This window comes from Myotis lucifugus, unplaced genomic scaffold, assembly GCF_000147115.1.
Source record: "Myotis lucifugus unplaced genomic scaffold, Myoluc2.0 scaffold_6, whole genome shotgun sequence".
Classification (NCBI taxonomy): Eukaryota; Metazoa; Chordata; class Mammalia; order Chiroptera; family Vespertilionidae; genus Myotis; species Myotis lucifugus.
This window is the reverse complement of record NW_005871054.1, coordinates 19,435,347-19,451,007: the sequence shown is the minus strand read 5'-3', so window position 1 is coordinate 19,451,007 and position 15,661 is coordinate 19,435,347. Positions and strand designations below refer to the sequence as shown.

General features: G+C 35.1%; 1 protein-coding gene across 1 annotated transcript in view; it reads right to left on the bottom strand.

Annotated features, from left to right (window-relative positions):
• Positions 1-84: 84 nt before the first annotated feature.
• The window catches only part of STRN (striatin), a 78,410-nt gene continuing 62,833 nt past the window's right edge, over positions 85-15,661 (bottom strand). Inside the window, exons 12-18 of the mRNA XM_023747804.1 lie at positions 14,234-14,281; positions 13,113-13,234; positions 9,927-10,094; positions 8,134-8,274; positions 7,234-7,341; positions 6,035-6,121; positions 85-5,934 (exon numbers count right to left, since the gene is read on the bottom strand). Of these exons, the coding sequence (XP_023603572.1) occupies positions 5,765-5,934; positions 6,035-6,121; positions 7,234-7,341; positions 8,134-8,274; positions 9,927-10,094; positions 13,113-13,234; positions 14,234-14,281 (844 nt within the window). The 3' untranslated portion in view covers positions 85-5,764. The remainder of the gene's footprint in view (positions 5,935-6,034; positions 6,122-7,233; positions 7,342-8,133; positions 8,275-9,926; positions 10,095-13,112; positions 13,235-14,233; positions 14,282-15,661) is intronic.

Here is a 15,661-nt window from a genome sequence, read left to right as displayed (position 1 = left end):
AAAATCAGGTTGTATTAAAGTATTTTAACTGCAAATCCATTATATTTCAAATCTGACAATTATTTCAATTCATGACACCTATAGCACATTATCTATATTTGTACACTTTATTTAAAAACAATAATACACTTAGAGCCACCAGAAAAGGATATCTCAATTAGCTTATCTATACCCTGAATTTACAAAAGAAACTTCTTGCACCACAAAAATTAGCATTTGGATTAATTTACATTAATTGATATTATAACTAATTTTTAAAATACCTGAAGATCAAACAATTTGTCCCAGGGCTCACCAGTTGAGGGGTGTAGGGTGTGGAGAAAAGGAGTGACTTAGGAATCTGAACTGATGATGCCCCGAGGTCAGCTCTAGTAAACTGTAGTTGAGGAAACATAAAATAACCAATAAACTTCAAGATTACAAAGAAGTGGTTCCTCCTAAAAACAGATATTAGATCATATAGTTGGGATGGATGTAGGGGATAACTCTTAATCTGGATTGGAAAAAAGTGTGTGGAGAAGGTGTGTGTGTGTGTGTGTGTGTGTGTGTGTTGCGGGGAGGGGGGGGGGGGGTATTAGTTTTTCACAAGAGGCAAACTTCGCCAAACAATGAGAAGAAAGTCGGGAGGGAGGTATGTGATACACTGAAGACTTTCTGATCGCTGATAACACCAAACTTAGCAGCTCTCTACAAGTCAACTAAAATACCGTTCTCTGAGACATTTTCAGAGAGGAGCTAGCAAACAACCAGGGGGAAAAAAACCATTCTACATAAACAAGGCACTCACTGGTTCACAGCCTGTTAAAAACCCAGGCAGACATTACAGTTAATAAAGTCAACTTTCTAATTTGCATTAGAGGGATGACAAGCATGTGGTCAAATTAAATCAAGTCAAAGCTTGATTAGCAAAGATCCAGAAAATGCTGGCCCCTAAGCACTACCTTCAGTAATACTGCTAGGATAAGTAAATGGGGACTAGGGATCTATGTTTGGCCTAATATTTGCATTTTTAAGTATTAAAAAAAGTGATGTAATTTGTTAAATACTTTGTCAACCTTCTGTCCCTTACACTGACATGGAGACCCAGTTGGATAATGAATATGGCCAATTAAAAAGCCTTCAGTGACAGAAGTGAAAATTACTAGTCATTTACCAATGACCTGTCTTCTGGTTTTAAACACAGCTGTTAAGTCTTTGGGACCTTCCCCTAAAACCAACTTTGGGAATTGATATATTTCACAAAATATACATATAATTTATGTCAGCAACTACTTTTGTACAACCTGAATCCCAGTGTCAAACACTAAAGATCTGCAATGATATAAATAATTAAATGAGTAACATAGTAATGGAGGCAACTGCTAAGTAAATAAAATTAATGATCATGTACTTAATAGCTTTGAAATAGCTTTCAAAGAACAAAGAAAGCTGAAAAAAATTATACTTAGATATCTCTCTCCTCTCTCTCTCTCTCTCTTCTCTCTCTTCTCTCTCTCTCTCTCTCTCTCCAGTTTGGCTCTTGGTTGAAAACATCACACAGACATACACACTAACCAGAGATTAGCTATCTAGACTCACTATCAACATTGATGATAAAATTTAAGCAGTTCTTTCAAAAGAAAACCAAAATTAAAACTAAGTCTTTCAATCTGATTTGTGACATCTTAGTTCAATATAACTTAAATGACAAAGCCTGAGAAAAGCACCAACACAGCTTTTTCAGTTGTACCCAGCCATCATTTCATATGTCATAAAGATTTGCTTTAGTTAAAATGGCAGCAATGACAGAGGTAGATATGACAGATGCCATCTAAATACTATTCTTAGGTGGAATTTTAACTAGTTCAAAGTGTTTAATCTAAAAATAATTTTTACTAGTTGAATCTCGTCATTACATAAGAATTTCATGACATGCTCTTGTGTAAGGGGAAATACATGAAGTACTAAAAAAGGTGACCTTTAAAAATTACATTTACTTAGCCAACATTAATGAGATCCCATAATTTTGGTGAACCAGTAACTTATCCTTTTACCTGAACTTGACTATAATTAAATAAGAGTTATTTTCTTCTCTTCTGAAATTTTTAGGAATTCACATTCCAAATTCTTGGAAGGATAAATGGTACTCAGAAGAGCACAAAGACAGCACATGAAATGTCCCCTGAAGTCCTAGAAGTTGAGCAGATACATTAAAAAGACATTGATGGTCACAAATCAGGACCTTCACAGATTGGCTCACGCATGTGAGCGCGCCGACAACACGACACACACACACACACACACACACACACACACTTTCTCACTCTTCCCCTTTCCCCCCAAAACTCAATCCTCATCCTCACTGTAAGGCTGCATTTGTATTTTTTTTTAAAAGGCACCTCTCATTCTCTAGCTATTGCCTTCTTGATATCTGTTTTGTTAAAAATCCTGAATGTTCAATGGAAATAGTTCAGTACTGAGAATGGAATATTTTTCAATTCACATTTAAATAGCCAAGTTTTCTTACATTCAGATTTTAATAAACTAGAACAACAATCTTTAAAACAAGCATGCTAGCCTATAATGAATATAGTATTTACAGTAATTTAAACATTTAGAACTATATATTATACTGCAAAAGCAAACAGCACAACACTCATCATTCTCATCATTACCTGCTGTGTACACCACCTCCAAAAATGAAAATACAAAACAGTAAAATGCACCTATGGTTTTATATATATATATATGTATATATATATAGTCTATATATATATTATATATATTCCCACAATATATATAATATATATTTATAAAATATACATACATTTTAGACATTTTCAAATAAATCATCTCCAAAAAATGTGTAGCAAGAATACTGAAGGAATGAGTCAAATAAACAAAATTTCTCACAAAGTTCATTATCAACGATGCAGCTCAATTTCTCCCCCTTTAGTCATAACTAAAATGATTATAAAAGCTAAATACTTTGCATAACTAATTATCTGTTTAATGGCAAAAATTGATAAACTTGTTCAATAGAAAAATACTGAAGGTCATTATATCACTCATGTTAAATATCTATCTATGGTTTGAGTAGCAAATGAGCTCCAAATGACAGCTGAGTTTAGAGAAGGGTGCTGCAAGCTCCCACAGATGTACCCACAGCATAGGAAAATAAGGCAGGAACCCACATATTCTGATGATTTTCATACTATTCCAATACATTTCATCCAAAATATTTACAAACTAAGCCCTATGAAAGCATGTCAATGACTGTTTGAATTTGATTTTTTTCATTTTGTTCACCTTTCTGATGGGCTGAGGGGAAAATCAGACACATGAATATGCTTCTATCTGGCTGGAAGACACTTTGACTCAATTCTAGGCTGACATCACACAGCGCTAGTAGAGAGGAATCTGTTTCTGTGTACACTCTCCAGTGGCACAGCATTGGCTTCCTAAGGAACTTTCAACAGTTCCATCACTTACACTACTGTTTACATTATCTCGTGGTTATTTTCCACTCACTATCAGAAAAAATTCAGCTGTGAGTTATAAAATGCAGGTGAAGAGAAAAGTCTTGGTTTTGAGAATTTCAGTGGCATAAGTAAAGAAGGTACTGAAGACCATGGAAGGTAATTAAAGCAATAACTGGCAGAACAATAGCTTTGTAGTTGTCCATCATAAATACAAAAAGGGTGGGCATCTGGCTAGAATTTTCCAGTATCTTTCTACAAATGTCAGGTTAGCAACAGCATTACTTTACTTCGTGAAGAACCAAAAGAGGAATTCCACAAACACAATGTGAAATTCCATTTCTGCGTGGGAATATAAACATTCACCTGGTATATAGCTCAGCTATGATGTGGTAGCTCATGTCCAGGTCAATTCATTTGATTATACAAGAGTTCCTTGAGCCCACTGTTAACCAAAGCTCAGATGAAATGACAAGGTAGCTGTGTCAAAATATTAAAGCATATTGTATATCAACCAAGCATTTAGCAACAGGCCCTTAACTTTAAAGAAAATTTGCCTGTATATTGCAGATTTCTAGAAGCAGACAAGTAGTAATTTTAAAGAAATAACAGTTAGTTATCCACATTAACACCAGGATACTTCTTCAAGGAGAAATATCATTAGAAGTGCAAATGTTATGACAATGGAATATGTGGGGACAGGAATGTAGGAATTGTATAAAAGGTTAAGATATTTATGGATATGGATTTTGTAAAGTCTGAGAGCCTACGACATATACATTTTACTGAACAGGTGGACATTAGTAATTTATTTCTAATTTCTAGCTTGGTCTCTGACATTCTGAATGAACAAGAGTGTGTGAGGAGAGGCAAGAGTTGCAGGGATGAGGTCTGAATACCAGGTTCAGAGAGTGGGTCATGGGACTCCCAAGAGCTGACCACATGTTGGTCAAAGGCAAGGAGCTCAGGGACCCCTGGTCCTTTAATATATGGTTTCCCCCAGAAACAATATTGATTTACTGGCCATTAAACATGTTGTGTTTTAAATTAAACAATGGAGGAAGGGTAGGGAGAGGAAAAGAGAGAGAGAACTATTTACCCAACATTATACACTGAACCCTTCCATCCAGATTTTCAAGAGGTTCTTATTGGAGATGCTAATGGAGGACTTCTGAGGTAAAAAACATTTGCTTTATTTAGTATGTCTGCAAAAGCAGCTGAGATTAACCATACCCTTTGGACTGTTAAAACATAATTATGAAGTATTTTTTCGGTAAGTGTCAGATAATTTGAATATGAGAGACAAAGAAGAAAGAGCAGAGATCATCTGAAGTGTGGTTATGTGGGTTTTGATAAATGAGTACTTGCAAATAACCACCATCTTTTCAACCACTGAAAAGTTAAGATTTTATCTATATGAAATAATCACTCTGATACTATAAATACCATGTGAATAAAGTGAGTTTTAAAATTAAGAGAAATTATTATATGCCCTGCTTGCCCTTAAAAATAAACAGAATTAAGTTAAATCCTTTAGTAAAAGCAGACTCTATCAACTACTCTTCACAATGGTAAGTATTTTTGACAACTAAATTTTAGAATGGTACCAAATCCACTTTCAAAAATGTAATACAATACAGAAATGTGCTTACAAACTGAGTATCTGTTTAGCATTTCTGAATAATAATATATTTGACATATTATTGCATTTCTTTTTTCCCCCCTAATAGGTAAAATGCTTTGCCAGGTGCTGTATGTGAACAGCTGAAAGGAGAGCTAGATTAAAAACTCATTTTAACACTGCCTGGTCATTATGCTCATAGGGATTAGTACAGCAGATATGGTATAGATTACTGTTTTGACTACCTAATGTGTTTAACAAGACTTCTCAGGGGAGAACTAGGTCTAAATTTCCGCTCTTCCTCTACTCATTCCCAGCCATGGAGCTTTTTGTTATCCTTTATAACGTGCCCTATTTACTCAACAGGGGACAAGCTAAACCTATGTTCGCTCAGGCCTGCCTAGCGAATTAGAACTACTCCAGAAATAAAAGTTCCTATTTTGGGGAAAATCTGAAACAAACAGTTTTCAGGCTCCAGATTCAGCTGAGCTTGCAGCAACCTGAACAAACCTTAGTTTTAGAAAACAGTATATACGAATTGTAAAACTATACTTTACAAATGTTCTCTGTGCTCCTTCAGCAGAACAAAAGGACAGAATGCGTTGATTCTTTCCCTGGTCTTCTGTATCTCTTTTGTGCAGTTGGTTATTTATAAAGAGATAGAAGGTGAAGAAGATGGATTCTATCATACAAAGACTTTAGCCAGTGCGTCAGCCCCAGCACTGGCTATATAGCATTTGGATGGGTGGAAAGCTACATCATGAATTGATTCTTCAAACTTTTTCCGATGAGCTGTGAACTCTTGGATACATGTCTTACTTTCTAGGTTCCATAAACGTATTGAACAGTCATGACCTATAAAAAAAATTAATTAATTAATTGATTCATTTTAAAAAAACTACATTAACATGAAAATGATAAGAATAAACAAATTATCCATAGCTGATGTACTTACTGCCAGACATCAAGTACAGGCCATTAGGATCAACCGCTAAACTTGTAACGGCTTCTAGGTGGGCTACCATGGAGTGGATGAGTTTGCCTTTGGAAAAAGAGATTGTTATTCTTTATTAATAGCTTTCCACAAATATATGCCAGTTACTACGTTATACTGGTTTCTTCAGTCACCCATCTCTGTGTACTTACTGCATCAATAGCTTTTTTTCATCACTTAGAACAGACCGCCCTCCCTACTCTGGCCATGCTACTGATGAGAAACAAAAGCTCAAATTCCAGATTATATTTTTGTCTTTCAAATCACAATATAAAAGTCAGTAATTTGTAAACAGATATCCCTTTAAGCCATGTGCATCAACTAGAACTCAGACATTAACCACCTACTTTGCATCCTTTAGCTACAAGCAAATTATATGGATTGTGGGAACAGAAGAAGAGACTGATACAAAGATAAAGGAACAGAGAGAAAACTGGCCATAATTTTGGTGGAGACAATATATTCTAGAGTTTGAGAACATTAAATTACTCATCACGCACAGCTAAGCAAAGTCAGCAGAAGTCAACGTATTTACAAACCCAATAGCGGACGCTCAGGTAAATATGGCTGATAACACAGTGTTTTCTCCCAGCAGAACTCTTCATGAATTTCCTTTAGACTAGTGAAATGTAATTCAATAAAAAATGGAAAAGGCCCAATTCAAATCAATGAGGACCAAATAGTCAGTATTATAATGCAGAAAAGATTAGTCTATGTGAAAATGAATAAAATATAACCAATGACTCAGGGATTTTCCATCTGAACACTAAGGCTATTCAAAAACGAATAATTTCAAACAAAATATAGTGATCATAGATGCCTCTACTTATACTTTCTCTCAGTATATTCACAGTAAGAGATCATTTTTATTGGTATTTGAATAAAATTTTCATTATGCTCCTACTGATAACCTTGACTCCAGGGCAAAAACATAGCATGTACTTAATATTAAATAAACTAAGATAATTCTATATGCTATCACAATAAGTAGTTCTCAGCAGATCTAAATGAAATGATCAGGAATTGAGCTGGGAGAGTACCCATATTTCAGTGCCTATTCCCTGATGATAAAGTCATGGACAGATACCAAAATCAGCCTACACAGAGTGAAGACTTTCTTTTTTGCTTTAATATATAATCAATTTTTAATACATTCTTACCTGTATTGTTATCATAGAATTTGATGTGCCTGTCTTCATGAGCAGTGATGCTGATGGGAAGAGTGGGGTGACTAATGACTCTATTTATTTGGCAGGAAGAGTTGGCTGCTAAAAAGAAAAAATTAAAAACAACACAAATTAGTCAAAGCTACTATTTCTTCACACACAAGAGAACTGAATACTCTCCTAAGAGACTGAAAAAGTAAATGATGTCACTTTAGTGTTTTAGTTAGTTTATTCTGAAATTGTGTTCATAATTTTAATGTTAGGAAATGAGAGCTGCCAGAGCAATACTATTCTGATAAATCTAGAGGTACTACCTGCTACCTATGTTTAGCAACTGCAGCCTAAACTGTGATTGTCTGGATTAAGAATAAAGATAGAAAACAATGGTTAAAAAAGCCCCAAACAAAATAATTCTGTAATATATTCTTCACAACCAGAGAAATTATCTCCTGGTTTCCTGTATCCAATAAGAAGCTTCAGATTTGGGATTTTGAGAGGCACAACTTAATCTATATTCTAATCAGTAAGGAGCAGTGTCAAATTATATCATTAATATAAAGTTAAGTTGGTTGAAAAAATACTATGAGAAATGAAAAATATTTTATATTCCAAATAAATATTTTCTTCAAACAAAATTGAAAACTAATCATTTGGCATAAAATCAACTTGACTCCTCTTTGAAATAAATAGGTCAAATGCTATTTCAAATAGTATAGTTATAAATGTGCATAACCTTAACCCAAAGACTTAAAATCAATTGTAAGTCATTATATCCTTCTAATTAAGCAACTATGTTCTGTGATTTAGCAGGCTGAAGACTTTAGAATGACAAGCATTTTTCAGAGTCAACTCTTTCACTGTGATGAAGACTACTTAAAAGACTATTATACATACTCGTATCTAGATTGGATTCTAAAGTGAGAATCCGTTGTTGTGTTTCCATGTTAAAGATGCTTGTATATCCTTTGCTGAATGATGCTACCATAAGGCTCGGGTCACTGCTTACTAGATCCACAGAGGCAGGGATTCCAAATTCTAAAAAAGTCAGAACATATTCATAGAGAATGCTAATTAGAGGGTCTTCTTAACAATGTGCTTAAAATATAGCAGAACAAATAATAGCATGATTTCCTTGAGGAAAAATAAGGCTCGACATTAGGATAAGAATTTGCTCACTGCCATTCAATGGAGATTATTTCTTTTTTTTTCTTTTAGCCCTAGCCTATTTCGTTACTCTTACCTGTTCAGCACATCTTCTACCTATTACTCACCTAATACATAAATGGAATGCAAGCCTTTATTCAAAAAATAAATGAAAAACATGTATGGACTACAAGTTTTGCTGCTTCTACCTCAACCTGAAGCTTAGAGCGGCATCATTGGAAATTCTTCATTTTAAAAGCCCATCTCTTAGTAGGAATTCTAACTTATCAAAAACATGGAATTTAAGAAGTAAAGCTCCAAATTGTTATTGGTAATCATGCAAATATTAAATGCAGGCAACTCATCAAAACCTAGACACACATTATCACAGCTCAAGAATAAAGAAGGTATTTTTATTTATCATCTATAATAGGTAAAACTTGGTTAAAACTTGAAGCTTATTTATAAACATAAAAAATAGAATATATATATATGACTATAACCTGATTTTTCCATTTGGTTCAAAATCTAAAGCAAACAGTTTAAAAATGTGTATATTACAGAAGATATATTAATGGCCAATAAGCACACAAATAAAGTGCTCAAAAGAATTAGCCACCAAAGAAATGCAAATTAAATCACAATGAAATACTGCTATACATCAGAATGGCTAAAATTAAATAGACTGACAACACCAAATGTTAGTAACTAAGGATGTAGAACAACTGGAATTCTCATACATTGCTGTCAGTGGTGTAACATGGCATAACCACTCTGGGAAAAAGTCTGGCAATTTCACATAAGGTCAAACACACAATTCTACTCCAAGTCTTTACCCACCTATAATAAAAACATATGCATGTTCACAGCAGCTTGTTCAAAACAGTCAAAAACTGAAAACAATCCAAATGTCCATTAAGAAGTAAATGAATAAACACACTGTGGTTTAATAAAATACTACTAAACAATATAAATAAATTATTTATACTTACTACAACATGGATGAATCACAAAAATATTATCGTGAGAGTAAAAGGCCAGACACAAAAAGAGTACACATTTTATGATTTCATTTATATGAAGTTTCAGAATAGACAAAACTAATCTATGATGAAAGAAATCACAACAGTGGGTACCTGTGGGTGGGAATGGGGAGAGGGGATGGACTGGGAAGATCATAAAAAAAGTTTATGGAGGTAAAGGAAATGTTCTATATCTTGATGCAAGAGTTATGCATTTGTCAAACTCATTAAAATGTATTCTTATAATTTATATACAGTAAAAACCAGATTATATCTCAACTAAAAATTTTTTAAAGATGTGTTCTTTCACCAAATACTATGTTTTTAAAACTTATACATAATATTAGTAAGTTGAAAATTCAAATATATATATTTTTACAACTTCAAAAACCCTTCAAATTAAATTTAAACAGTAAGAGTTTATGGAATCATTTATTTATTTGCATGTTTGTTTTTATAATAAGACATAGATAATTTAGAATTTTATAAAAGATTCAGTGAAATAATTTTAAAAGTATGTACCTTGATTATCATTAAACACACTTAAGGCTGGAGCAACCTCCGTTGTGTTCCATAGACGAAGAGTGCCATCTGCTGAGCAGGACAGCAAACGCTGGTGAGCTGCACTGTAAGCCAGACCCCAGACAGCGTCGGTGTGGCCGAGCAGAGGGCCCCTTAGAACAGAAGGGTCTACAGAGAACAGCGAGAAGGCAAAGTCAGGAGAAAGACAACTTACAAAGGTACTTAGAGTCCAGAGAAAACAAAAGGACATGATAACAGTATAAAATATGCTTCCTACTGTCTATAATTTTTTCTGAAATGCTGTAATTAAAAATAGGCTTGGAAATATGCAAATATAGGGTTTAAAATTTAGAAATTACAAAGTACACATTTTTCTATTTTTAAAAATTAGGCATTTCATTCTGCCTCCATTTTTTCTTCCATTTGTCTAGATATTTTAAAGAGCATGTTAACACAAATAAATCATCTGAATTTAACTACTTCAGAGAAAACACACTCACATTCCCTGAGAACATGAAGAGAGATCCCTCCCTCCTCTACCTCCTTGAGCACTATGGGTACACTCCTTCAGGCCACTTCTCCCACAGTACCACGGTTATTCCTGGGAGCAACGGGCCTCTGACATAAAGGACATGAACTGAGATCTACAGAAACCCCCAAATTCTCAAACAGCAGTAACTGACATGAATGATGTGCAGGGGGGAGAGGGAGGGAGGAGGAAGGGAGAGGGGGGAGGCAGGGAGAGGGTCACTTAGCACTATTTCATGATGAAAGTCAAATTTCAAACTATTAATCCTCACCTTCAAGATGGCTCACAGAGGTTAAGTTTAAAATGTTACTGTTGTTATCTGTCCCATATCCTCTCTCAGTTATACCCTAAAGTACTTATTAAAGACATACTGGTGTTAGGCACTATGCTATATGCCAGGCCACACAGATGATTAAGACACAATATCATCCTTGTCCTCAAGACAGTGTGACAAGTACAGTAATAGTGATAGAAACCAGTTACATGGACAGTAACTGGGATGAGCGAAAGCTTCTTAGGGAGAATGACACCTAGAGTGTACAGATGTCGGCAGGCAAATAGAAGAGTCGTTCCTGGTAAAAGAGGCAGCACCTACAAAATCACAGAAGGAACAATAGTGTGATATGTGAGAGATAAGCAACTAAGAATTACTGGAGTATGAAGTTTGAGGCAGGAAGTAGATGAGATGAAGAGTGGCTAGTTTATAGTGAGACTTCTATGACATATTAAGGTACTTAATTATCCTAAAAGCAGTAGGGAAGGGTTTCCCAGGGACAGCAGGGTAAAGTGCCTACTCAATAAGGTAACTGTAAAGAAAACAGACTAAACAAAATCAAGATGAAGGCAAGGGGACTGTTTCATTAGACAGAGTGATGATGAAGACCCAAGCCAGGGCAGTGGCAAAAAGGACAGAGCAGGAGTAAATTTTAAAAAATATGTAAGAATGACATCAAAAAGACTAAGTAATAAGTAAGGTGTGGATAGTAAAACAGGAATCAAGGATAATCTGTAGGTTTCTAATTTGGGTAATTCTGTAGAGCCACCAACTAAAAATAATATATGGGAGAAGAAATACAGCACTTGAGAGGATTTATGGACAATGAGACAGCCACTTTAACATCTTCTAAAGGCAGTCTGAAGCTTAAAGAGGAGACTTATGAGCCAACAGCATATAAAATTGTGGCAGTTGATTCAATCTGAAAAAGAATATGTGAACAATGCAAAGAATGAGTTAGGGCCTAGACCTTGATAAATGCCAATATTTAAGATAAGAAAAAGAAAAGGAGCTTATGAAGGATAGGGAACAGGAATTGTCACAGAGTTACATGTCAAAAATGCCAATAATAATAATTTTAAAAAAAGCCAATAGTGGACAAATTTAAAAGAGGATGGAATGGTCCACAGTTTCAGAGAGCCAATACATCTAGTAAAACAAGGACTGTAAAATACCCTTTGGATCAGGACTGAAAATCTTGTTATACTTCAGTGGTGTGACCAGGAATACAAAGGGAGGTGGTGCCCAGGGAAAGGACATGGAATTATTAACTAGTGACGGTGTTTTCCAACATCAAGGAGACAGAGATGGTGAAGGAAAGAGAGTCTAAACAGAAGCCAGGGAGGGAAATAAAGCCAGAAAAGGCTTCCCCTTGCTCAGGATGGGGGGATACCTTAATTTATTCATATGCTCAGGGGATGAGAAGAGAACAAAGAGATTAAAGATGAGAGCCAGAGAGACCTGGGGTGGAGAGTGGGGGAGGGTACCACGCAGCCTCAAAGGAAACAAGAGACAATGGGGTCAAGAGCAAAAGCAGAAGGGTTGGCTTGGGACAGAATGAGGACAACTGATCGATCCTCTGTTAGATAAAGAAGGAAAAGCATAAAACACATAAATGAGCAAGAGAACTGGGAAGAGAGAGGAGGTTCACCTCTCACAAAAATATATGTTAAATGCTTATTAAAAATATGTTGGAAATTTTTTTTATTTATTGAATTTCTTATCTTTACTTTGGTTTGGTGATAAAATTAATCTAAAGTGATAATGAAAATAAAATATGGTTTAATGGTAAATATGACACTTTGTACCATTCTAGAATTTAAGAAAACACCAAACAGTCAATTCCTAAACCAGTTTTTACAAGGAATTTTATGTAATAGCTAGTGACAGATTATAATAAGGATTTGTGTCTCCTGGAGCTTCTGAATTTATAAGACCTTTCAAATATTTTGGTGCCATGGATTTGAAAAGTCATTAGCCTCTATGCCGTCCAATAATTGATCAAGAAGATGATGCCAACATGCATTTTCCTTCAAAGTTGTTTATTAGGATAGTGATGAAATATGATTACAGATTAGCAATAATGTATCAAGTACTGCTCAGATGCCTAAAATGAGGAAAACAACTGTCAATCAAGCCAGCAGCTCCCGTCTATAAGACTTTGGGTGTTGGGAACTGTTTTCTCAGGAAGAATACATTTTTTCTTTTACATTATATATCAAATTGGTTCTTAAATATAGGAGGAGTTCTTTTGAACAAAATAAAGATATAGTTCTCTTTTATCAATTTATTTTTTAAAATATCTCATTTTCTCCTTTAATGCTATGTAAAATGTATCAAAAGAAAACATTTTATTCTTTCATATCTTTGGAGACTCACATACCATAGGAGTCATAGGGGTCGATGTTGGGGTTGGTCGTGTTCCAGCCCTGGATCAGTCCATCGGTACCACCACTGTAACACTGCTCACCGTTGCTGCTCATCACCACACAGAGCACTGGACCTCTGGGAGATAACAATCAATTTCTAGTCTCAAAAAGAATCTGGTCATAAGACTTACTAAAATTAAGAATACTTAATTATTCAAATGGCTTTCTATTTTTTAGCTTTGTACAATGAACGATACTATCAAAGCATTGTTCATTTTGCTTCCTCTACTAAACCAAAAGTTGGTAGACTGTGGCCTATGGGCCCAAACCAGCCAATGGTCTGCTTTTGAACAATCCTCAAACTAAGAATGCAGCTTACATTTTTAAAAGGGTTATAGGTCCAAACTAAACTAAAATGTGTGTGTGTGTGTGTGTGTGTGTGTGTGTGTGTGGCTTGCAAAGCCTACAAATATTTACTATATAAACCTTTATATAAAAAATATTGTGGCCCTAGCCAGTTTGGCTCAGTGGATAGAGCGTCTGCCTGCAGACTGAAGGGTCCTGGGTTTGATTCCAGTTAAGAGCACATGCCCAAGTTGCAGGCATGATCCCAGTGGGGGATGTTCAGGAGGCAACTGATCAACGATTCTCTCTGATTATTGATGTTTCTGTCTTTCCCTCCCCCTTCCTCTCTGAAATCAATAAAAAAATATATATATTTTAAAAGTATTGTGATCTCTGTGTTACAAAGCAAGTGACCATGGGTATTCCTTAAGCTTAACAGGAAAAGCAATATGTGATCACAGTAACAAATTCTTGAATATTTTTATGTAGGTTATCTTTGAGGCGAAAAAAGTCAGGATTTCTAATATTTCAACCTAATTGCCTCAACTTTCTTTTAAGAAAGATATAAACAGTACTTAAACATCATGCAAATAAAATATAATTTCAGCAAGGATCCCTATTTGGTAGTGATAAACTTATTTTTAACATTATCTGCCCGTTTCGTTTACAATTACAAAAAAAGCTACTAAATACAAAAATACATAACACAAATACGTAAGTGAAAGAAAATAAAATATTCTAATCTGGCTGATTTATAGTGATGTTGATTTTTTAAAAAGCACATACTTACTTATGAGCCCTGAATGTATAGATAGGCTCCACATCAAGAGATGTACTCCTAAATGAGAGAGAAAAGACAGCTTTTACCTCTCTAAGTTTCAGCAGTAAACAATATTACTGAATTATATCATAAATTCTGGATTCAATTTCCAGTGCTGTTAGGCAAATTATTTAATCTTCTGGAATTTCAGATTCCTTTATGTTTAAAATAAAACAAACAAAAAATAGGATGACACCAAATACAGGATTAAATGAGATTCTACAAGAAAAACAGTTTAGGACAGGACCATGCACTTTCTGTAATTTCCTGGTATTTCCATGCGGGTTAATATGTCTGTCCTTAACACTTACAGAAACTGTCCAAGTCATCAGTTCATTCATTACTCAGAATACTGAGTGTATGAGTACTCTACAGTGCCTAAACTGGCCATGACTGTTAATGGAAACTGGATTTAAAGTCCAATACTGACCATATCCTACATTGTATGCACATTTTTATAGGCATATGGTCTCTCTCCTCAAGTCATTTCCAAAGTTTCAAGTTCAAAGATGAACAGGACACTGTTATTTACAAGTGAAGGTATTATTACTAAGCTATCACCAACAAGAAACGTGTTTCAATATTTTTCTTAAAATTTAGTCAAGAATATATGCTGACACATTCACATTCTCTAGTCTAATGTGATGCCCACTGTGACCAAAGAACCAGAAAGACAAAGAGCACAATTTATAACCAGAAGTAATTTTTTTTTATCTGATCCAAGTGAGGATTCACTTGGTTTTAGCAAGATCTGGTGCAGCTGACAAATACTGATAAATCAAGTATTTATCTAGTCTATATATGACTCACAGCAGGACTGTCACTGATCTCTTTTAAATGGCAACAGATATCCTCTACCAATAATAAAAATTCTGTAATCTCCTCCATTTGAAATTCATTTCTACTAATAACAGAAATGCCTGACACTATAGAAGGGTCTTTGCTGGCAGATGCTGGGTTCTGGACCATGTGACCCAAGGAAGAAAGGAGCTCCAATAAGGACCCCAACAAGTGAGATTAGGGCTAGCTTGGTGACTGATAAAAGGGTTTGCACCAACTCATGTCTCTGTCCATGTCTACAGAAAAACCAAGGGGGCCAAGACTAGCAGTTATATGATGGCAACAACACTGCCTTTCAGTCTAGACATCTTGGTACATATGGAAAGTGTGGAAAGTACCTAAAGGGTCAAGGCAAAAAGACAAGGCCAAAGAGGGTCCCCCCTTCCCTCCCAATTAACCTTCCCTCCCTTCCACTCCAAAAGTCCAAAGCTTAGAAACAATGGAACAGATTGGGGTGGAGTGTGATGATCATACATGCCTATACCTATTTACAGCAATAGGAGACCTTTCAGTACATTTAAAGGGCTCCCCAAATGTGACAAACATTTAAAATACTGT